General features: G+C 35.7%; 1 protein-coding gene across 2 annotated transcripts in view; it reads right to left on the bottom strand.

The window, feature by feature from the left end:
- The window catches only part of LOC142973982 (protein kinase C-binding protein NELL1-like), a 37,285-nt gene that overhangs the window by 13,822 nt on the left and 4,815 nt on the right, over positions 1 to 18,648 (bottom strand). For both annotated transcript variants that reach the window (XM_076116031.1, XM_076116032.1), the window contains exon 2: positions 5,648 to 5,755. In XM_076116031.1, coding sequence (XP_075972146.1) covers positions 5,648 to 5,755 — 108 coding nt within the window. The remainder of the gene's footprint in view (positions 1 to 5,647; positions 5,756 to 18,648) is intronic.

The raw sequence follows: 18,648 nt of genomic DNA, 5'->3' as shown, positions 1-18,648 counted from the left end.
TGAGTACTTTAGATTATTAAAACTTTTTGACTCAAATATAGTTAATGACTCGTTAGGCATTCCAAGTGGTCAATTAATAAAATTAAAAGAAAGCACTTTAAATCACGTTAATAAAACGCAGTTAAGGTTACAAAAGTATTTTTTTAGAAAGAAACGATAGCGGGGTGACTTACAAAAAGTTGGGTTAACTTGATAACATAAATAAGTAAATCACATCAACAAAAAGCTATAGATCAGTTATCGGGTATTCATTGCCAATATCAATAAAATTGTCTAATTTAAAATAGTATAATTGACCTTAAACATATATTAATTTTAAAGTAACACCTGTATCAAGTCTCCCTGTTCAATTGTATTTAAAACACTTTTACATTTCACATCTGCGCTTTCATTTTGAAGGTACTTTATTTATGCCTATATATATTTATATGTATGTTATGTTATTCAACTTTGGAGATTGAAATGATAATGTTTTCTTAACTACAATTAATACAATTCGTGTTGGTCGGTTCATTTAAGTAACAATTAAATAAAAGTGTTTTTCTTTCGTATTTCTGTTTGTATGCAGTAGACTGATTGTTAGTTTTGTGGGCACTATTCCAAATTTAGTTTGGTATGCCACAAATCCACAGAGAAAATCTTAAAAATCGTTTAATGCAGGGTACCTATTGTACCTAATGACCTGGACAACACAATTGTATTCTTTTAACTACAAAACAAGTGACCAATTCTAGGTAATTTAACGATACTGCAGTATAAACTACACTGTAAAGCGTATACAAAATATATTTTTCTGAAGATATAATTCTTTACTATATAAAAATCGTAGTAATCAAACAAATTCAATGTACAACAAGCAACGTAACTTACTCACGCGTACTAACTAGTCTAACTACTAGATACTCGTAGGAGGCGTATGCGTAAACTCGGTGAAGGGCGCCTCATTTGCTCTACGCAACGAGTGTGTATGTTCTTACGAATAAGAGTCAATACACCTGATGTAATCAGGGATGGAGGAGGACTAATCTGAATTCCTGGATCCGTGAATAATGTTGATGTTCCTTTGGCCTAATTATTTATATCCAGAAATATAAGTTAACTGTACATTTTTCTTACTGTAATTGTACATCTTGCTGGTCATGGTATTTATGAAGAAGAAGGAATAGAATGTAGGTACTCAATGTACGGTCATCGATAAATTTTGAATGCGACGTACAAGTTATTATTAACTTTCATTTTAGTAACTTCATTTTCATAATGTAGGCATCGTTAAAGTTTGATCAACATCTAATTTGATGGCTAACGATCGACTACAGAAATAAACTTGTTTTGGTAGCCAAACCTGTCCATTAAATTGAAGGGTCGTTATTTCATAGAGAATGTGTTAAGAAGTAGGTTAACCTATAGCCATCCCTTGTCAACGGTGATGATTTCAAACGAACCGAAAAATACTTTGCTTTCTTAGCCTAGATTTGTTGCTAGAATATGTATGTGCTACGGGGACGCCTAACCTTCTAGTTCACGAAATGTGGTTTAGTTAACTAATTTTAGGGACCTTTTATTATAGAATTGAATACCAGCCTCGTTAGTTCATCAACAGTAACTCGTACTCGAAATAGAAAAATAAAATTAGTAGCATAAGGATTTCACGATTACAACATTTACAATATGTATTCACAAATTTACTTAACGAATCGGAAAACACCTAAACTTACTGAATTTTGTGACAAATTGATAGATTATCGATCTTTGACAAATCCATTTCACATGCACCCTTTTAAACTTTACACTCTTACCATGAAACTTCACAGAAAGCTCATGGTCAATGTATGAATTAAAAATAACGAATGTAAGTTCAAATGGCGGGCCGTATTATGAGAGTGGGCACGCAAAGTGAAATTTTCGCGTGATTACGTTTCTGTCGCGCCGCACGATCGGTTCATTGGGCAAATGAAGATCACTGCACATCAGTGACGTGTATTTAAATTATATTATAAACAATAGAAAATTGTTCGGTTATATCACTAAGGATTGGAAGGCGTGCAGATCTGCCGTAATATTTTCTTATTTTTTTTTTATAAGTAGGTACTAACTATTAAACATCAACACAAGACTTTAATGTTTTTTATAAATACAAATCTGTTTTTCTTTCCAGGAATATACAAACCGTTAGTTATAAGCGCGATAAACAACGTTAAAATAGTTAGAAGTCATCAGATTAATAATGTAAACGATGAATATAGTCTGAGCATGCTATTCCCCGCAGCTATCAACAACGATGCATGCATTATGTCATGTGTCGCTTCCACAACAATCCGGGTTATTCATTAGCGCTGTCACTGTCCTTGACACCGACGATGCTCCGAGCCGTTAGACATGCTCGTCGCTAATCCTACCATTACGCCGACTGTCCGCCCCAGAACACTGCCTCTGATTGAGCCTTTGTGTTCACACAAATTTCTATTTTCGTAAAGGCTATTAACTAAAAAAACTAATGTCATCTCTCGCGATGTTGTTTATACTGCGGATTACTTTTTTATCCTAATGTAACATTTAGTCAATGAGCCAAAGTGTTTTCATGAATGGTTCGTATTTCGCAACAATGTCGAGCGTCCCTAATCCCAGCGCTTTTGGCGTTTGACACTTGAACCAGATCGTCGAGACAATATGGCCCCGTCGGTGATCCCCACAAATTAGGGTGAACACCCTTCGACAATTACACCATTGCACGCAACTTGCTTAATGGTGAGGATTAGGTTACCCGTAAGTGAAATGCGAAAACGGTCCCCAAAATCGTAGGGCTGCTAGAGAATGCATTGTGACACATAAATTAGAAAATCGTATTTGTAACATTATATTCATATAGGAAACTGATCTATAAAGGGAGTGTTTTATTACCGTTACAGCAATACGGGGATATAATTTATTTATATAGCTAAGTAAACACTATTTGTATGCATCGTTTAGTTGAAAAAATAAAAGAAAATGCTTACATTACTTTATAAATTCTATTAATTAACAAACGTCTCCATAGATAGATGAATTCTTATCAGCGTATATTAAATGACAGCCCTATAGAGTTGTGACAGAATTCAAGGCGATTTAGAGGCAAGTTAATCACTATCCGCGGTGAGGGATGGTGGAATATTTGCCGGCTGGATTACTGGCCCGTCGCCGATAATGGACTCGCTCGAGCGGGGACGGCTCTACGACAATACGCCTCTACGCCACTACGCCACTACGCCACGCTCTACGGATTACAATCAATTTACATCGTCAACTTCAAACGCTGTGATTCGCTTTGGGACCATTAGAAATAAAAGGCGAAGGGTTCTTTTCCTTTATGTTTACAGAAATTTCTAATTTGAAACTTTCCTTGGCATTCTTATCGGACTTAATATGATTTTGAATCAAGTATGTTTTAATGAATACAACCCCATAAAGAACCCTCAGTAACAAATTTCAAACTTTTATTACGTAACATTCCATAACCAAACTTCAAATAATATGAGCATGGGGTTTCATAAACATTATTCCCCTAACTCATATTTTGTTAGAGAAACATGTTTTCAAGCAAAGATTTTTGCCAGTCAAACATCCGATCAATCTCGAAACTCTCATCTAAAAAATGACAGGGGAAGTACAATAGACTGTTCCCCTAACAATAACACAGCTTTGCGGAAGTGGGATCAATCGTACACATTTGAAACATTATTCTACATCGCTTCTACAGTTCAAAAGTTCAAGAAAACTGCATTTTCCATTACGTAGAGCAATTTACTGTCAAACTGAGGTTCGAGTCCCGATAAGATTCGTCACGAACTAGTAATCAAATTAAAACTTTGCGATACGATATCGCGAGTGATACGTAAGACTTATTACGTAGAACATTAAAATGTAAAGAGGCGCGCCACGGGCTTCGCTAATGGACGACTCGTCTAAGTGCAATGGAATGGAATTGCACCTGAATGTATTGCATTCACACGACTGCCAATGTTTATAGTCCATTAACGTACAGTTCGATACTGCTAGTCTTATAAGAACTACGTTTAATTGTATTTACAAGTTTATTTGGTACCAAATGAGAGTATTTTGGGAAATATTAACTATTTATATAATCTGTAGCCTGAGCGGCCATTATAAGATCACCGAATCGAGTATTACTGACTTATAACAATGGATATTTTCACACATAAAGACTAAATGTATTTACAGCACAAATGTATGAAACAGCTTAATAACTCGTTTGTAATGAAAGTATGTTACTATTGTTTACCTTCCGACCCTCCTTTATTTGTCTTGTTCTACGCTTAATGGGAACATGGCGACCATTACTAAAGCCTTAATACCAACAGTTAAATAATCTGCACTTGATGACGTCCTTTTACACGTGAATTATGCATGCACTATAAATATAAGTAGCTATTATGGCTGCCAAAAGTCGGAGTCATAATTCAAAGAAAAGGCTAAATTTTGCTTGAAAAATTCTGTATAAATTAACCTAATTTTAATCCGTCCATAAAATTTATACGTAAAAAAAGAGAGGAAGCCATATTCTTGACTATAAAACTAGTTACAAATGTAGATTATTTAGTAGATTAGTAGACAGAGTTTTTAATTGTTCTGAGTGAGTTGGACATTTTGATTGATCTAGACTTCTTCATAAAACTGTTGAATTTTTATAAGTTTTACTAATTATTCAGTTTTTAACCAAAATATGAAAGTTTTATTACTTGTAGCTAGTAGCTAGGAACTCCCCAAATAAGTCTTAGCCATTTTAGAAGCCGACCCACGTCAAGAAAAGTACTATCGTACATAAGAAACGAAACATCGTTTTACATTTAATTCCAGTAATTTACAACATCTATGATGAATAATTAAACGCAGTTAAAGCTTGAGAGACATTGAGGCCGGACACAACGAAGTAGCTACTACTGAACATGTAGATAGCTGCAGTCGCTGACACGAGTGTCTCTACCAAGTCAAGATACGAACGAAACACAAATAAATGTGTGAAATATTCACGTTTGAAAACACCACAACTGTAGAATGCAGCAATAAATCTACGTGTAGTATTTTGACAGCCACTACTAGCATGTTTTTAGTATTATTTGCATTAACATCAGCGTTTAACACCCTTATGTTAAGATGGTTGCCAACAATGCGGAGCATAACATCAGCAAAATTGGGGAATACATTATACAATAAAAAGCAAAATAAGTCCTTTGCTAAAAGAGTTATCACGCACTGTAGACTATCCCGCAGTAGCTTTAAACCGAAGTGAATTGTCTAGTAACTTAGTTAATTAACTTGTTCGCCAGTCGACAGTGTTTAATGGCTCTAATAGTGTCTTCTTCTTCTTATCGTATGGTTAGTGGTCAACCTAGTGTCAAAGTTGTTCAAGCCGCCCGGAGGCCTTTGACGTGGCTTTACGACTGTTATCTTAATTGACAACAACCGGGACCTACTTTTTACGTGCCCTCCGAAGCACGGAGACGCCTAGTTCAAATACCACTATGCGGTCACCCATCTATAGAATGACGGCGCCAAGGTTTGCTTAACCCATCGTTTAACGACTGGTGAGCGCAACTGGCTATGGGCGCCTCACCCTAATAGTGTCGTAGGGTAATAAGAAAGATGAAGTTACCTTGTAACGTGTATGCGGTGCGCTGCGGCTGCATGCCCGGCGTGACGGTGACGCCGGCGCGCGACGTGTTGTGCAGCGACAGTGCGCCCAGCAAGTCTAGCTCGGTGGCTGGGGAAATACACATAATATTAACAATTGCAAAACATAAATAAAATATTGTAACCGATAATTTAAACCTACAGTTCTACACGTTTGAACATTGGACACCCACAAAACTAATATTAAATGTTCCCAACTTCGTGAGTGCTCACGGAAAAGAATATCTCTCGTTACGGTAAACGAAGAGAAGAGAAAACCCTATGCTTCGCTTTGCTTTTAAGCACCTTGTTCAATATACAGCAGATAATGACCAACATTTTATGTTTAGTGGACTGTTAGTAAAGGAAAAGAACAACCGTATTTTTTACCGTAAGATGAAGAAATCATTGAAAGGTTTTTTAAACGATTTTTACTAATAGTTAGTACTATTTTCAGAGTTAGTTTTAGTATTATGTAATATGTTGAGGTAAGCGCGGTGTAAACTGGGCGAAGACATTCCGCTAGTTGTCTATAAAACAAATGTTGGATAATCATTTTGGGTTCAAAAGTTCAACATAACAGATTTATTCTTACTTAAATTTATTCCCGGCACCCTATAAAGTCTCGACTAAATGTTGTAATAGATCAATATAAGTCAAAGTATTGTTTTCTGTATGTAATGAAAATTTACGACCTAATAAAAATGTAGTGGCCTACATTCGTACAATCAATATACATATAGCCCAGTGGAACATTCCAAAAATCGGAGAAAGCCGCAGCCTCGACCGTATCGATCTGTATAAATACCGACCTATTACAATACGTTTGCTTATTAAAACTCTAAAACATCCATGTAATTCTGTGCCCTTAAAATGAATGGCCCACAATACCCATGAATTTACGACTTTGACAGGTCAATGCCATTTGGCAGATCCAAGAAAATTTATGCTAATTTATATTGCGATAACAGTATTGGTTTTGAGATGAATATTAAATAACTAAAGTATTTTATACACGTAAGTGTGTGAAGTACCATCTATCACAAGTAACCCGGTCACGTAGCTCGCTACAGCTCGTAGCCACCGCGCGCCGACGTGAGCTACAACTAGGCTACGAAACATTTTGGCTTACATAAACTACTATAAAATTAAGCCACAATGTTGCCAAGTTTGTTTTATATTTCGTGGCATCTAAAATACCGACTCTACGCTAGATTTAAGCTATAAATTTTAACCTGATTTTTAGAAATAAAACACACGAACCATATAATTTGAATTCAGTTTTGTGAACGCGTTGCGACTTCTAAATTTACAAGTAGTGAAAACATTTAAGCTTTACACGATGAAAACGCTGTGTAACCTTGAAAATCTCTGAGGCTGTAAATGTGAAAAGTTTAATCAACGGAAATGGAGTCTACGTTGCGAATTAGCGGCATAACGCTCGCAGCTTTTCAGTTCCGCTCTATACGAAATGGCTATTGACGGAGCGTAGTTATGAGTTAGCTCATTGTTTCCTTCTTGTTGTCATATTAATAAAAAATCTTTATGTTTTGTGATACGTTATATATTTAAGCTAATTGTTTTATAGTTTTAGGAAATATCTAATAAATTTTGATTTTATAAATATCTATGCATTTAGTCCCTACCAGTTTCACAAAATCTGAATACCATATTTTTAAATGCCTAGGGTGATTTCTGATCCTTGTTTAATTGTTGAAACTGGCCTCGGGTATCTTTTTAAATGTTTAGAAGGCTACTACTCTAACAACCACATTACACTAACTGGTATAAAATTATGACCACTTCTGTCTTTTTTACCAATAAAAAACATTTCAAAGTGCATAAATGGTTAAAATGTAAAGCACCGCGTTATATGAATAAAAATTTCGCGCTCTTAATTTCCACTTTAATTAAGAAGCTCCACAGATTGTGTCAAGAACTCTTGTGTAGCAGCACAAGCTCCAATTTGCGACGCCTATGTTACAGAGTTTATGTTAGGGGTGAACTTAGAAAAATATTGACTCAAGTTTTTAATAAATAGAAGAACTAATAAAATAAATGCAAGAAAAAATACAAATTACTGACTCCACATTTTTTCAGACTGTTTTTGCCATCACAAATTCTTATAAATCAATCTTCTCAAGTAGCGTGTAGTAAAAATAATGATCTGCTAATATCTATTAATTAGTATGAAAAAGAAATAAATCGGGTTCTTATCTGCAAGATGAGCACAGAGTGATGGCAGCCCTAGACGGGAGCGAGGGTTGGAGGCGCCGGCGCGTCGCGTTGACGCCGACACGTCTGCCCTCCTCCCGTCACAGATACGGCTTACAACATAAAAAGAGATGCTCCAGATTGCCTCGTAAACTGTCTCTCTGTAGTCTTTCCGTGTTTGCAGTCGACCCATAACTATCATTTAGATTTATTTAGCTATCTGCTTCGTTTGATATACCTCTTCTTTATCAATGTATTATGCAAGCACTCCGGATTGCTGACTTTTCACTTCACAATTCAAAACCTAAATCTTGCAATGATACTATTATGTACATAAAAACGCTATTTTTCAGAAGTTGGCGCTCTGCCAGAAAACGCGAAGATGTGCCTTCTGGGCTTCTGTTTCATTAAATTTTCATTGTCGGGGAACGTGTAATTACAACGTATGGCTCTCTGTTGGCTGGTTAGACATAGTACGTACTCCTTCGGGAATGCCCTGGAGCGAAGTATAGGCCTATTTAATTTATAATATGGCGTATATAAGGTATAAATTACTCTTACGGAATTATATTTTGTGTATCAACAAAAATAGGTCCCACCATTAAAATTTCTAAAAGACACGATATGTTAGATACTTTGTCGTATGACGAAAAGACTGTCTGTCTGTTAGTAAGACAACTTCAAGACTTAAACTAATTTCTTCATTGTAACGATCTGTCATCAAGTTAAGCAGTTCCTCGCAGTGCATTATTTGCAAAACATTTTATAAGTTTTTAACTAAAATAAAATACATACAGGGATTGCTGAGAGTCCTTGAATTCAAGTCCCGCTTGTTGCCACCAGGAATCAGTAAGGCCGGTATAAAGGAGAATAAAAAGGGGTTCACGGCTAACAATCAATCAAGGACAAAAACCGGTCCGAGTTCATGGAAATGAACATAAAAGATTAAACTAATCGTCTCAACATGTGTAATGCTCCAATCAAACCAGAAATGTACAACTTTATATCAAATGACTATCGTCTATCCGGCTATCTATCGAGCTCCATCCATTTGGTTACTGCCTGAAAGCCGTAAAACGTATTTTCCACGCGATCGTAAACACTTCTACTCCCACACTATTCGGTTTAATAGTACATCGCTACTAGATACCATAACGACTAGATAATGTTGCATTAGTTTTGTAGAAACAAAACACGCCTATGCAATCCTCGACCCTATTGTAACGCGTCAAGGACGACTTTAGGAAACCCAAATATGCTTTTAAGAGAAATGCAGTTTCAGTGCAATTTATGACTCGGAAATTGCGATAACCATTAGTATACTGAACGATAACATTTTAATATACTTCAAATTATGAGTCGTTTGTTGCTAACTAATCGAAAATTCAACGATATATGGGAACGACTAACAGGCATTTGATGTAGAATGGTTACGTGGAAAGGCGATCATTACGGGCGCGTTCGAGCTTTTCAACGTTTTATTAACTCGGACTAATTGCTCGTGTAATTTATCAAAACAGTTTGAAAGGTTGGTGGTAATTTGCGATACATTAGACTGTAAGGATCCTCAAAACAAAAAGTTTATCTAGGCGGAAAAGAGCCGTCTTACGGCGACTGGTGATCAAATTAATTAACAAAGTTTTTATGAATACAGTTTCAGTCGAAGCGGCCCGGTATGCGAAACAACGTAATAATACAATAATATTTTAGTAATATACGAAGATGTTATTTTTTGGTATCTAGAAAATATCAGTTGAAAATGACTGAAGTCAAATAATATCACGCAAAAAAATTATTGACATTCAAACCTTTTTCTAACAATAAAATTGTAATAATTTTTAAATATATTTTATTAATGCTTATCTCGATAGTTGTCTAAAGTCCCCTCACAAATAATAGAATATTTTGTATGTGTCCTCATGCTTGGTACCTAGGAATAAAACGGTCTTCTAACCTTATACGAGCTGTTCATAATAAAAATCTTTTTATTAAAAACGAACGGTAACCAGTGTGCACTGGCCATAAATAGTCGAAAAACTGCGTACACCAGCCATTAAGTTTATTTTTTATTAACTTTTTCACCGTCTAATGGCATTTATGAATTTTTTTATCAAATAAGCTCCAGACTATTAAAAAATTGAGAAGTATTTATACAATAGTAAAAAAATCTGATATGAAATTAAAATATTTGTTTGTTTATCATCTTGTAAGCAATACAATACATTAGTGCAACTTAACATAAAATCCTTATTTTCGATTAAAACATAAATTTAAGAGTTTTGTTATTGTAATTTAACACCGTGTTATTAATAAAACCACTCGATTGGAAGGTGATCAGTGTGCAAGGGCTAATAACAATTAATTGAAGTCCCTTGTAACATGAGACGGCACGCGTAGGAAACCTGCCGTGTTGGCAAAACGACCATATGGAGGTGGCAACTTAATGATAGTAATTTTATGTAAAACCTCAAAACACAAGGGGTCAGCTTAAGTAGCCATTTAATACACGCTTCTTGGAATACGACGCAAACAGTAGTAGCACGGAATAAGGATAGGGTTATGAGTCGTTTAAACGAAAATATACATTTTATTTTCACCAAGAGACATTCTAACTCCCCTATTCCAGTATTCAACGGTATTCTAACCTTGACTTGCGTTCCAGTGAAAGTACCGTTGCGATTCGTACTAATAAAACTTGGATCATTTTGCCAAAATTAAGTAGCTAGAGAAATACCATTAGGCCGTAGTAATTACCAATTCAGTGAAATAGAAAGCTCTTTAACAAATTAATAGGAACAGAATTTGACCTGAACTTAACTAGTTGAATTTTAACGCAAATAAGTCTAAATTACGTTACCGGCTTTCTATAAAAACTGTAAGCTAATAGCGCCCACTGATGTAAAAAAAGGGCTGCCGGCAGCCGTGCGGCGGGAGCGGTAGTGTGACATATGTCAGCCGCGCGTGCCTACCCTGCGTGTCTACTCAAACCTCCAGTGTTATATGTAAGTTACACTACTTAGTTCAACATGAGTACTTAAGACGTCTCTTTATCCTGCCAGTAACACGCCTCAGACATGCGTAATCCCGGATTAATTCAAGGACGAGCAAATATTTTCTGTACGAAAATTCTTACTTAAGACTCGGCGGCACTGGAATCTTGCCAGGTAGTCACGGGGTGGATTGCCTCATACCACAATGGAACCTTAAAACTTTGAGCGACCCAGGTGTTCAGCCCACCGTTATGGGTATTCCTTTCCACGGAGCAGAGCCGTGACAGACAGATATTATTAATACATTGCGAGTAATCATGTTTGCCGACGGCAGCGTTAACACGCTAAACCTAAATAAAAGTAGGTTGTACATAACTCTTTATAAGACTGAAACAACCTTGACATTTAGTTTCGTATAATTATTGATTACATTGTACAGCGTATGTAGTAACAATCTATATCTATTCTATTTTGAAAATGTTTCTTGTCATTGGAAATTTATTAGTAAAGAAAAAAATATGTAGATAATTGTCAAAAATCCAAAATACAGCAAGTATTGAACAAAATATTGATCTGTCCCAGATTGATAACCTGTAGATGTTGTGTTGACATGTCTAAGCAAAACAAATATTGTGCATGTGAGGTGTAAAATGACAATCACGCGATACATGTTACGAAAATTACAACGAATCTCAGGGCTTCCCCATCAGCAATACTAAACATCGTACGATGCCGCCACTCGCGCAACAATGCTGACTGTTGCAGAACTCGACACTAACGTCGTACAAACACTTGTATTCTTTTAAATTGTTACCTCATACAGATAATTAGCCGTGTCAACTGTTGCAGCAGATGTCGATCCACGTCCGACAAATCATACGATACTGCATTTTTCTTAGAAATTGTTCTGTCTGACACCAATAGCCTTTTTGCCTAAATCTTGATCATGGAGAACTAAAACGGCATTTTTCTACCTACAGTTATGTTACTAAAGTGCTTGATTATTTTAGTAAAACTCACAATATATTTTTTCATCGTGATGAAAGTACGTATTACCAAAATTGAACCTTCATCATCCAAATTAAAAGCACAGCTAAATGAAAATCTGTTCGGCTAATTTAATGCATTATGCATGTATGTTGTTGGATTTTGGAATACACGTTCGGTTAATAAGGTGGTAGCGGGCGGCGGCGGTCGTGGGGTGGCCGGGAATCGAACCGGTGCGCTGACAGGTGGCGGACACGCGCCGCTGGCCGCCACCCGCTATAGACCACGCGCCTCGTGCCGTATCGTCGCTCCGAAACGACTCTAGGTGCCACCAATATCTTTTTGTATGACATGGCAACTTCATAAAGATATTTTGACTAGGAAATTTCATCGTAATTTTCACGCTAACGGCTCACTATTACTTGGTCACATATGGTTCACGGTCACATGTCAACCATTGAGATATTGTTTTTTTTTGCATCAACATATTTTAATCATAATACGGCATTGAATAAATGCAATACTACAAGACTGAGATATTACTTCGTTCGTAGGTACTTGAATACATTGGGTCGTTCATAATTCAAAAGCGTTTCTTTCGTGACAATTCTAACGCCTTATTTGAAATTCTGATATCTTGTGTCCTTCGCGTACCCTTTGCAGTTATGTACTCAACTGCTTGCAAAAAACATCCGGTGGAATAAGCGAGTATTTACAATAAACGTGTCGTAGGTATATCTCGTCTAAACGTTGATCCATATTACATAGTGTAGACAGGATTAGATATGCACCGCTTCAATCGCACACTACAGCTATACATATGTATACTGTACTTCACTGTAGGCTAGGAATCCTTACTACTTATGCAGGTTATCGTAGAACTGTATTGAAAGAAAGACGTTCACGAATATAATCGAATGTTTAATACACTCGAATTGCAATATGCACGATAAAGACAAATAAACATCGGATAAATAAGAAATTAAAGATGCTTGAAATATAGCCCAAATCTTAGAGGCCAATACAATAAGTATAGTAGGTACATGGAATATTTATATTCCAGACCTTGTCTTTTTGATGATTTGTGAGTAGCTGAGCCAGCTTTCTTAGTTGTATAAACACAATGTATTTACATAACATATAAGTTCTCAGACTTACTCACCGCACTTCAGAAAATGTGTCACCTAATAGGACTTTAATTAGTTCCCAACAAATTGATATTGTACGAAAAAGTTCTGTTCCTTACAAAATTATAAAATAAAACATTAACTCCGGTTTCTGAGGTACATTTAACGGTAGTTTATCTATTCAATAGCGTCAAAACTCATACAAAAAAAGGCTATTAAAAAGCTAAACTACCGTTAAATGTACCCAGAAACCGGGGGTAAGTATTTAGATACAGTCAATATGATACACCCACGTAGCACCGGTAATTCTGTGAAGGGTTAAATGTGTACTACAATGTAATACGCCTTGAACTTTGTTTAGTCATAACCTTCTATAATTCGACTAGGAGTGTCTTTGACATTTTGAACTTGACAGTGGACAATGCGGCTAGCTGGGCGCGCGTCTAATCCTGAACAAACAGCACGAGAGATAACACCCGATATCGTCGCACGTGTGTACAAACCACTATTATATGATATTGTACACATTCGTCGCTTCCTGCACCTTGAGACGCGACATATTGGACACTCCATTCAATACCTTGCGACTGTATTTACTTTCGGTAATATAAATGTATAACTCTATCTCACATTGTATCACGCAGCATAGGATAATATATTGCTTAAAAATGTTATGACATATCTAATAAGTATGCAAGTGAAAGTCATCTACGTTTATCAAAAGAAGTCATGCTTTTCAGTCAAAATAACAATTGTTAATGTGAATTATATGAAACATCGCGTGGGAGTAAGCAATAAAAGAAAAATGTAGCACCTCAGCAACAGCAAATAAAATAACGTTTTGGACAAAGATCGATATTATAAGTTCAATGTTACCGAGCAACAAAATTTGCAATTTATGTAGGATCATCGCTTCAGACAGGATCTAAAACAACATTTTTCGTCTGATAGACTATATTTGAATAAATTTATAGACCCCAGTCGCGAATTAAATCATGAGACGGCATTATAAGGTGTGGGGATTGATTGCACGTCAAATAAAATGATAGTGGTGTATTGAGTAAACAGCGTGCGATATCTACGAGGTAAGGAACGTGGGTAATGCGGCGGTTGTTTAGTGTGGGGTGGCGACAACCTGTCGGTGTCGGTACCAACAACCCTCTCTGAATACATTCCGACCCTCGCTCGTGGACAATTGGCCGACCTCATTGCACTGTTCGTAAAACAAAATTTACAAGTGTAATAAATCTGTTCGCTACAATTGCAGTCATTAATGCCGTGCTTCCCTCAATATCTGCAAAGTAATTTATTTTCATCACTTCGACGAAATATCGATTTGCAATGCAATAACTTTCGTAGTTTTATTTTTTCAAGGAATAACGTTTACATTTTATGGTTATGTAGGTATGTAGTAAGACAATGCTGAACATTGACAGTCGGTATAAGGGAAAGAACTAACACGAAACAGTTAAAAATGTCATTTCGAATACGCTAGCATTCTGCTGGCAGACGTCAGGTGCTTATCTAACAGTTCATCGCAAGACGACCGCGGGAAACGACTATGTGGCGCTCGAAAGAGAATTAACAAGCTTAGTCGTTAATTATGAATTAACACTACATGTTATAATAATAAGTCGCAACATTTATTCACGTTCTTCAATCAGCTGACATGATGATCAGAGTTCATTGCAGAAAAAAAATCCACTGTTATATTTTATAACCACCCGAAAGTTACTCTAATATCACAGTTTTACTGTAACCAGAAGCCAGATAATCCAAAAATTAAATTAATTTCAAGTTTATTAAAGTTAAAGAACGAATTTCTTGATGCAATAAAAAAAAATAACAAAGAGTATTTCAGGGAATGCTACTGAAATAACAATTAGTTTGTTATGCAGCAAACATGTAATAAGTACCATATTTTCCTTTCATATGAACTACACTTGAATTTTAATTACGTCAACACGCAGTTCGTAACCATAACGCGCTATAACCGAACAAACGTTTCCATAAAGTAATAAAACACTATGCTACGTTGTTTTATACAGCAAACCTATACCTAGAAACTAGAAACGTTGGAACAACACTAGTCATTTCACTCCAGACCGATATAGCGATGACGATACACCGATAAAATGATAGCTACGCACCGGCAATATTACATTAGAATGAGACACATCAGGGAATAGGAAACCCGGCCTTGAACCCTCTGGGGAGCAAAATTCGTTCCATTTAGCGGACACCCGCCGATAAGCGATTCAATTTTGTCAAACGAACACTTCGCGGATAATAATATCGATCGCGTGATGCGACGTGATGTCATAATTGATAAGATTAGCATTAGGGAGCTTTTAGGATAAGATTTAGTGCTGTTCATTCACAGGTATTGCAATATTTTTGTTGAAGTGGAACGTGCGCGAAAGTAAACTACAAATTTACTACACGCGTGAAAGACGAAAATGAAGCTTTTATTATAAAGTCATTTCATAAATAAATAGGGTTTTGTAAATAATGGTAAGTGAGGTAAACAAGCGAGGCGAGTAAAGACGACCTAATTGTGGTTCGTAGCCATCCATAATTTACATGGACGTGGTCTACGATTTACGTAGTGGTGGTAGTGAGGTAGTACGATGTGTGTATGTTCGGGGCATACGCTTAATTATGTCTGATCGATATTTGTACTTTTCGGTAGCTGCTGTCGCCCGGTAACGGGACCACAGTAAAAACATACTTTTTTCCAATAACAATATAGCGGATCTAAATAGGTAATTCTAATGATAATTTAGATCAAACAAATTCATAGGATTTCATTTAAAGATCTTTTAAAAGATTTTAGGTCTTGTACACATAAAGTAGACTTTAGCTTTTATACACATTAAAAAAAAACAAAGAGAGAGAAACGAGAGCGAACATCGTATATAATTATCGAAATAAGTTTTAGTTAATATGTAGATTAGATATGTTATGTAAGCTCTCGCAATAAATCTTAAAGAAATTGCTACATAGAGTTAGTTAGTTCAACTTTAAAATCGAACGATAATCGAGCGACATAATATATTACAAGTGTTAACAGTTTTCAGAATTATTAATCTGATCGCTACTATTGTTTTATAAGTTTGAATGCCAAGTTGCTAAGATTTTTAAAAGTTTTAACTTATTTTCAAGTGTGGCCGTGAACTGGGACGAAACTAGATTTAGTGGAAGCGCCGCATTGCGCTCAATGCGACACCTGCAATCTCTCGCTGCGTTATCTTACTGCCAAATTATAAAAGAGCATCATGTTATGTTACATAAATACAAAACATCTCAATGCCAAACGCAAAGAAAATAAGCTTTATTTAATAGAACGACAGAGGTTAAGCGACAGACATGATTACAGCACTTGAAGGAGCATTCAATATGCATGTAAATTGGTGCAGTTAACTTGTGGTGAGTAGCGAAGGTTCCGCGCTGACACCTGTCCGTAGTGTCCATATCGCCCTGGAAATAGATCGCATTTACGTCACCGACAGATTTACAAAGAAAATTGTATTCACCGTGATTTTTCATGGAAATGAAACGCAAGGCGCCGGTATATCATGAAATATTTAAAAGCAGGTTCGCTACACTTGTCAGTGTCATTGCCAATGATTGAATAAAATATACCATTTTAAAATGCTTTGAATTAGGCATGTAGACGATTCAAATTCAATACGATATACTACCATTTTCATTATGCGGTACTGTTTATAATTCAGGCTGAGTGGAAAACACGAAATATATATTTAAAGATTTATTGCAGCGTACATTGCTAGCATATACCGTAAGGCAATTTGATAAAATATAATAATTATTTTCTTCAATGCTGAAAGCACCAATTTACTTATGTTTGGCTATTAAGTAAGCTTGTCATAACATGTGGTCCAAATAACTATTAAAATGTATATTTGATTGATTGATAATATACATTACATGCACGCACAATTCCGACTTAAACCTTGCGTGACCCATTTTATGTTTGAGAAGCGTGTCAATCATAAGTTTGTGAGAATTGTCGTAAAACTAGTGTAATATTCGACTACAACTGATAATAAAGTCATGAAGGTAACATAGACGCACAGTACATCTAGCAAGTAGAACGAAATTGTCAAACTTGCGTAACAACTTCAGGAATTATAGTTGGTAACTTTGGGAATGTACAGTTTGCGCATATAGGCACGGTCGACCTCTGAATATTTTACTGGCTTTGTTCCACCAAACTATGTACAAATATATTTTCATGTTACACACAGCACTATTTTCCGCTAAATAAAAGTTGAGGCATGGACTATTTCACCTTTGAAATTTATAAAGAGCACCTCTACAAAGTGCGCATTGTTGCCGCGTCAAGCTACGCAGTATTTCATAATGTTACTTTTATAATGCTGCAGACAATTAAATTTAAATTCATGGCTAAAATATATATTTATTTATGGTTTCTAGCCCTAATCTTATAATATGCAGGAAAATAATAGTTTATACGAATTTTCTGAAATTGTAACTGATACCTTACACTCTAGGTATAAGCTTGATCTAACATCATTTTATACAAATAAGATGGTATTCCATGTCTGCACTCTTCAGTTCTACATCTACATGTAATTCATAAGTCAGTAGAAGTGATAAGAATATAAATACGAACATCTGTAGCTTATCATAATGGTTTTATTTTACATATTTGAGTAATGCAACCGTTCATAGGGAATATAGAACACGACTGTTGTACATGTAGTAGTTACGTTTGAAAGTAAAGGTCCCAGACATCCCCGCAGCGGCGCAGCGAGGGCGGGCGGCACGCGATCTCTGCTTTTAATTTTATTATTCCAGTACAACGAACGATGAACTTTTAAGATTTTACTTTCTTTTTCTGCTATTTATTATGAAACTATGACGCATGACAACGAAGACGACTTAACTAAGTTTGCATTTGTATAAATTTAACTTAGTTACGTCATCATTTTTAGATTAGATACTGCATATTCTACAAATGCTATTTCAAGATGGAGCACGAGTTAATTTCAAAACAAAATTATTTTACAATTTGGATAAATTTTAGCCATAACAGTTTAGCGATTTCGTGCAGTCGAACTAGGCAGATAGGTAAATTAAAAACAGCTTGGTAACAGGTACACTCAGTGTTTCTTGCAGATATTCTCAAACATCTCAGTTATACAAACACATATATCTACAAGCAAATATACTTTACGTCTTATGGCAGCAATAAAAAGACATGGCGATCCCGAATTTATTGCTGAACGATCATTCAAATCGATTATGTTTGTTTTACTGTGTTTTATTACTACAATAAAGAAATTATTATATAAAAAAAGATACGTTTTATTTTCCTAACGTTGCGTTTTTGTAATAAATTAACAATGTGGCAATTTTGAGTTCGTCTATAAATTTGATTTGTTATATAATGAACTCTCTGTAACTGTATTTTGCAATAAATCTCATAGGATCTGTTTAAAATAGATCAACGGTTTTTTTAGTATACATACTTATTATTAACTAACCTTATATTAACTATAAATTGGTGCGATATCTACTAAATGCCAAATCATCAAGACTGTGTGTACTCTCATAAGATACAGTTCCTATATTAGAATAGTGAGGCAAACCTAGTTTTATAATTTCCGTATTCAGGC

Source organism: Anticarsia gemmatalis, chromosome 7 (genome assembly GCF_050436995.1).
Source record: "Anticarsia gemmatalis isolate Benzon Research Colony breed Stoneville strain chromosome 7, ilAntGemm2 primary, whole genome shotgun sequence".
Lineage (NCBI taxonomy): Eukaryota > Metazoa > Arthropoda > Insecta > Lepidoptera > Erebidae > Anticarsia > Anticarsia gemmatalis.
Note: the sequence above shows the minus strand (reverse complement) of the source record. Positions and strands in the feature narration are given on the sequence as shown.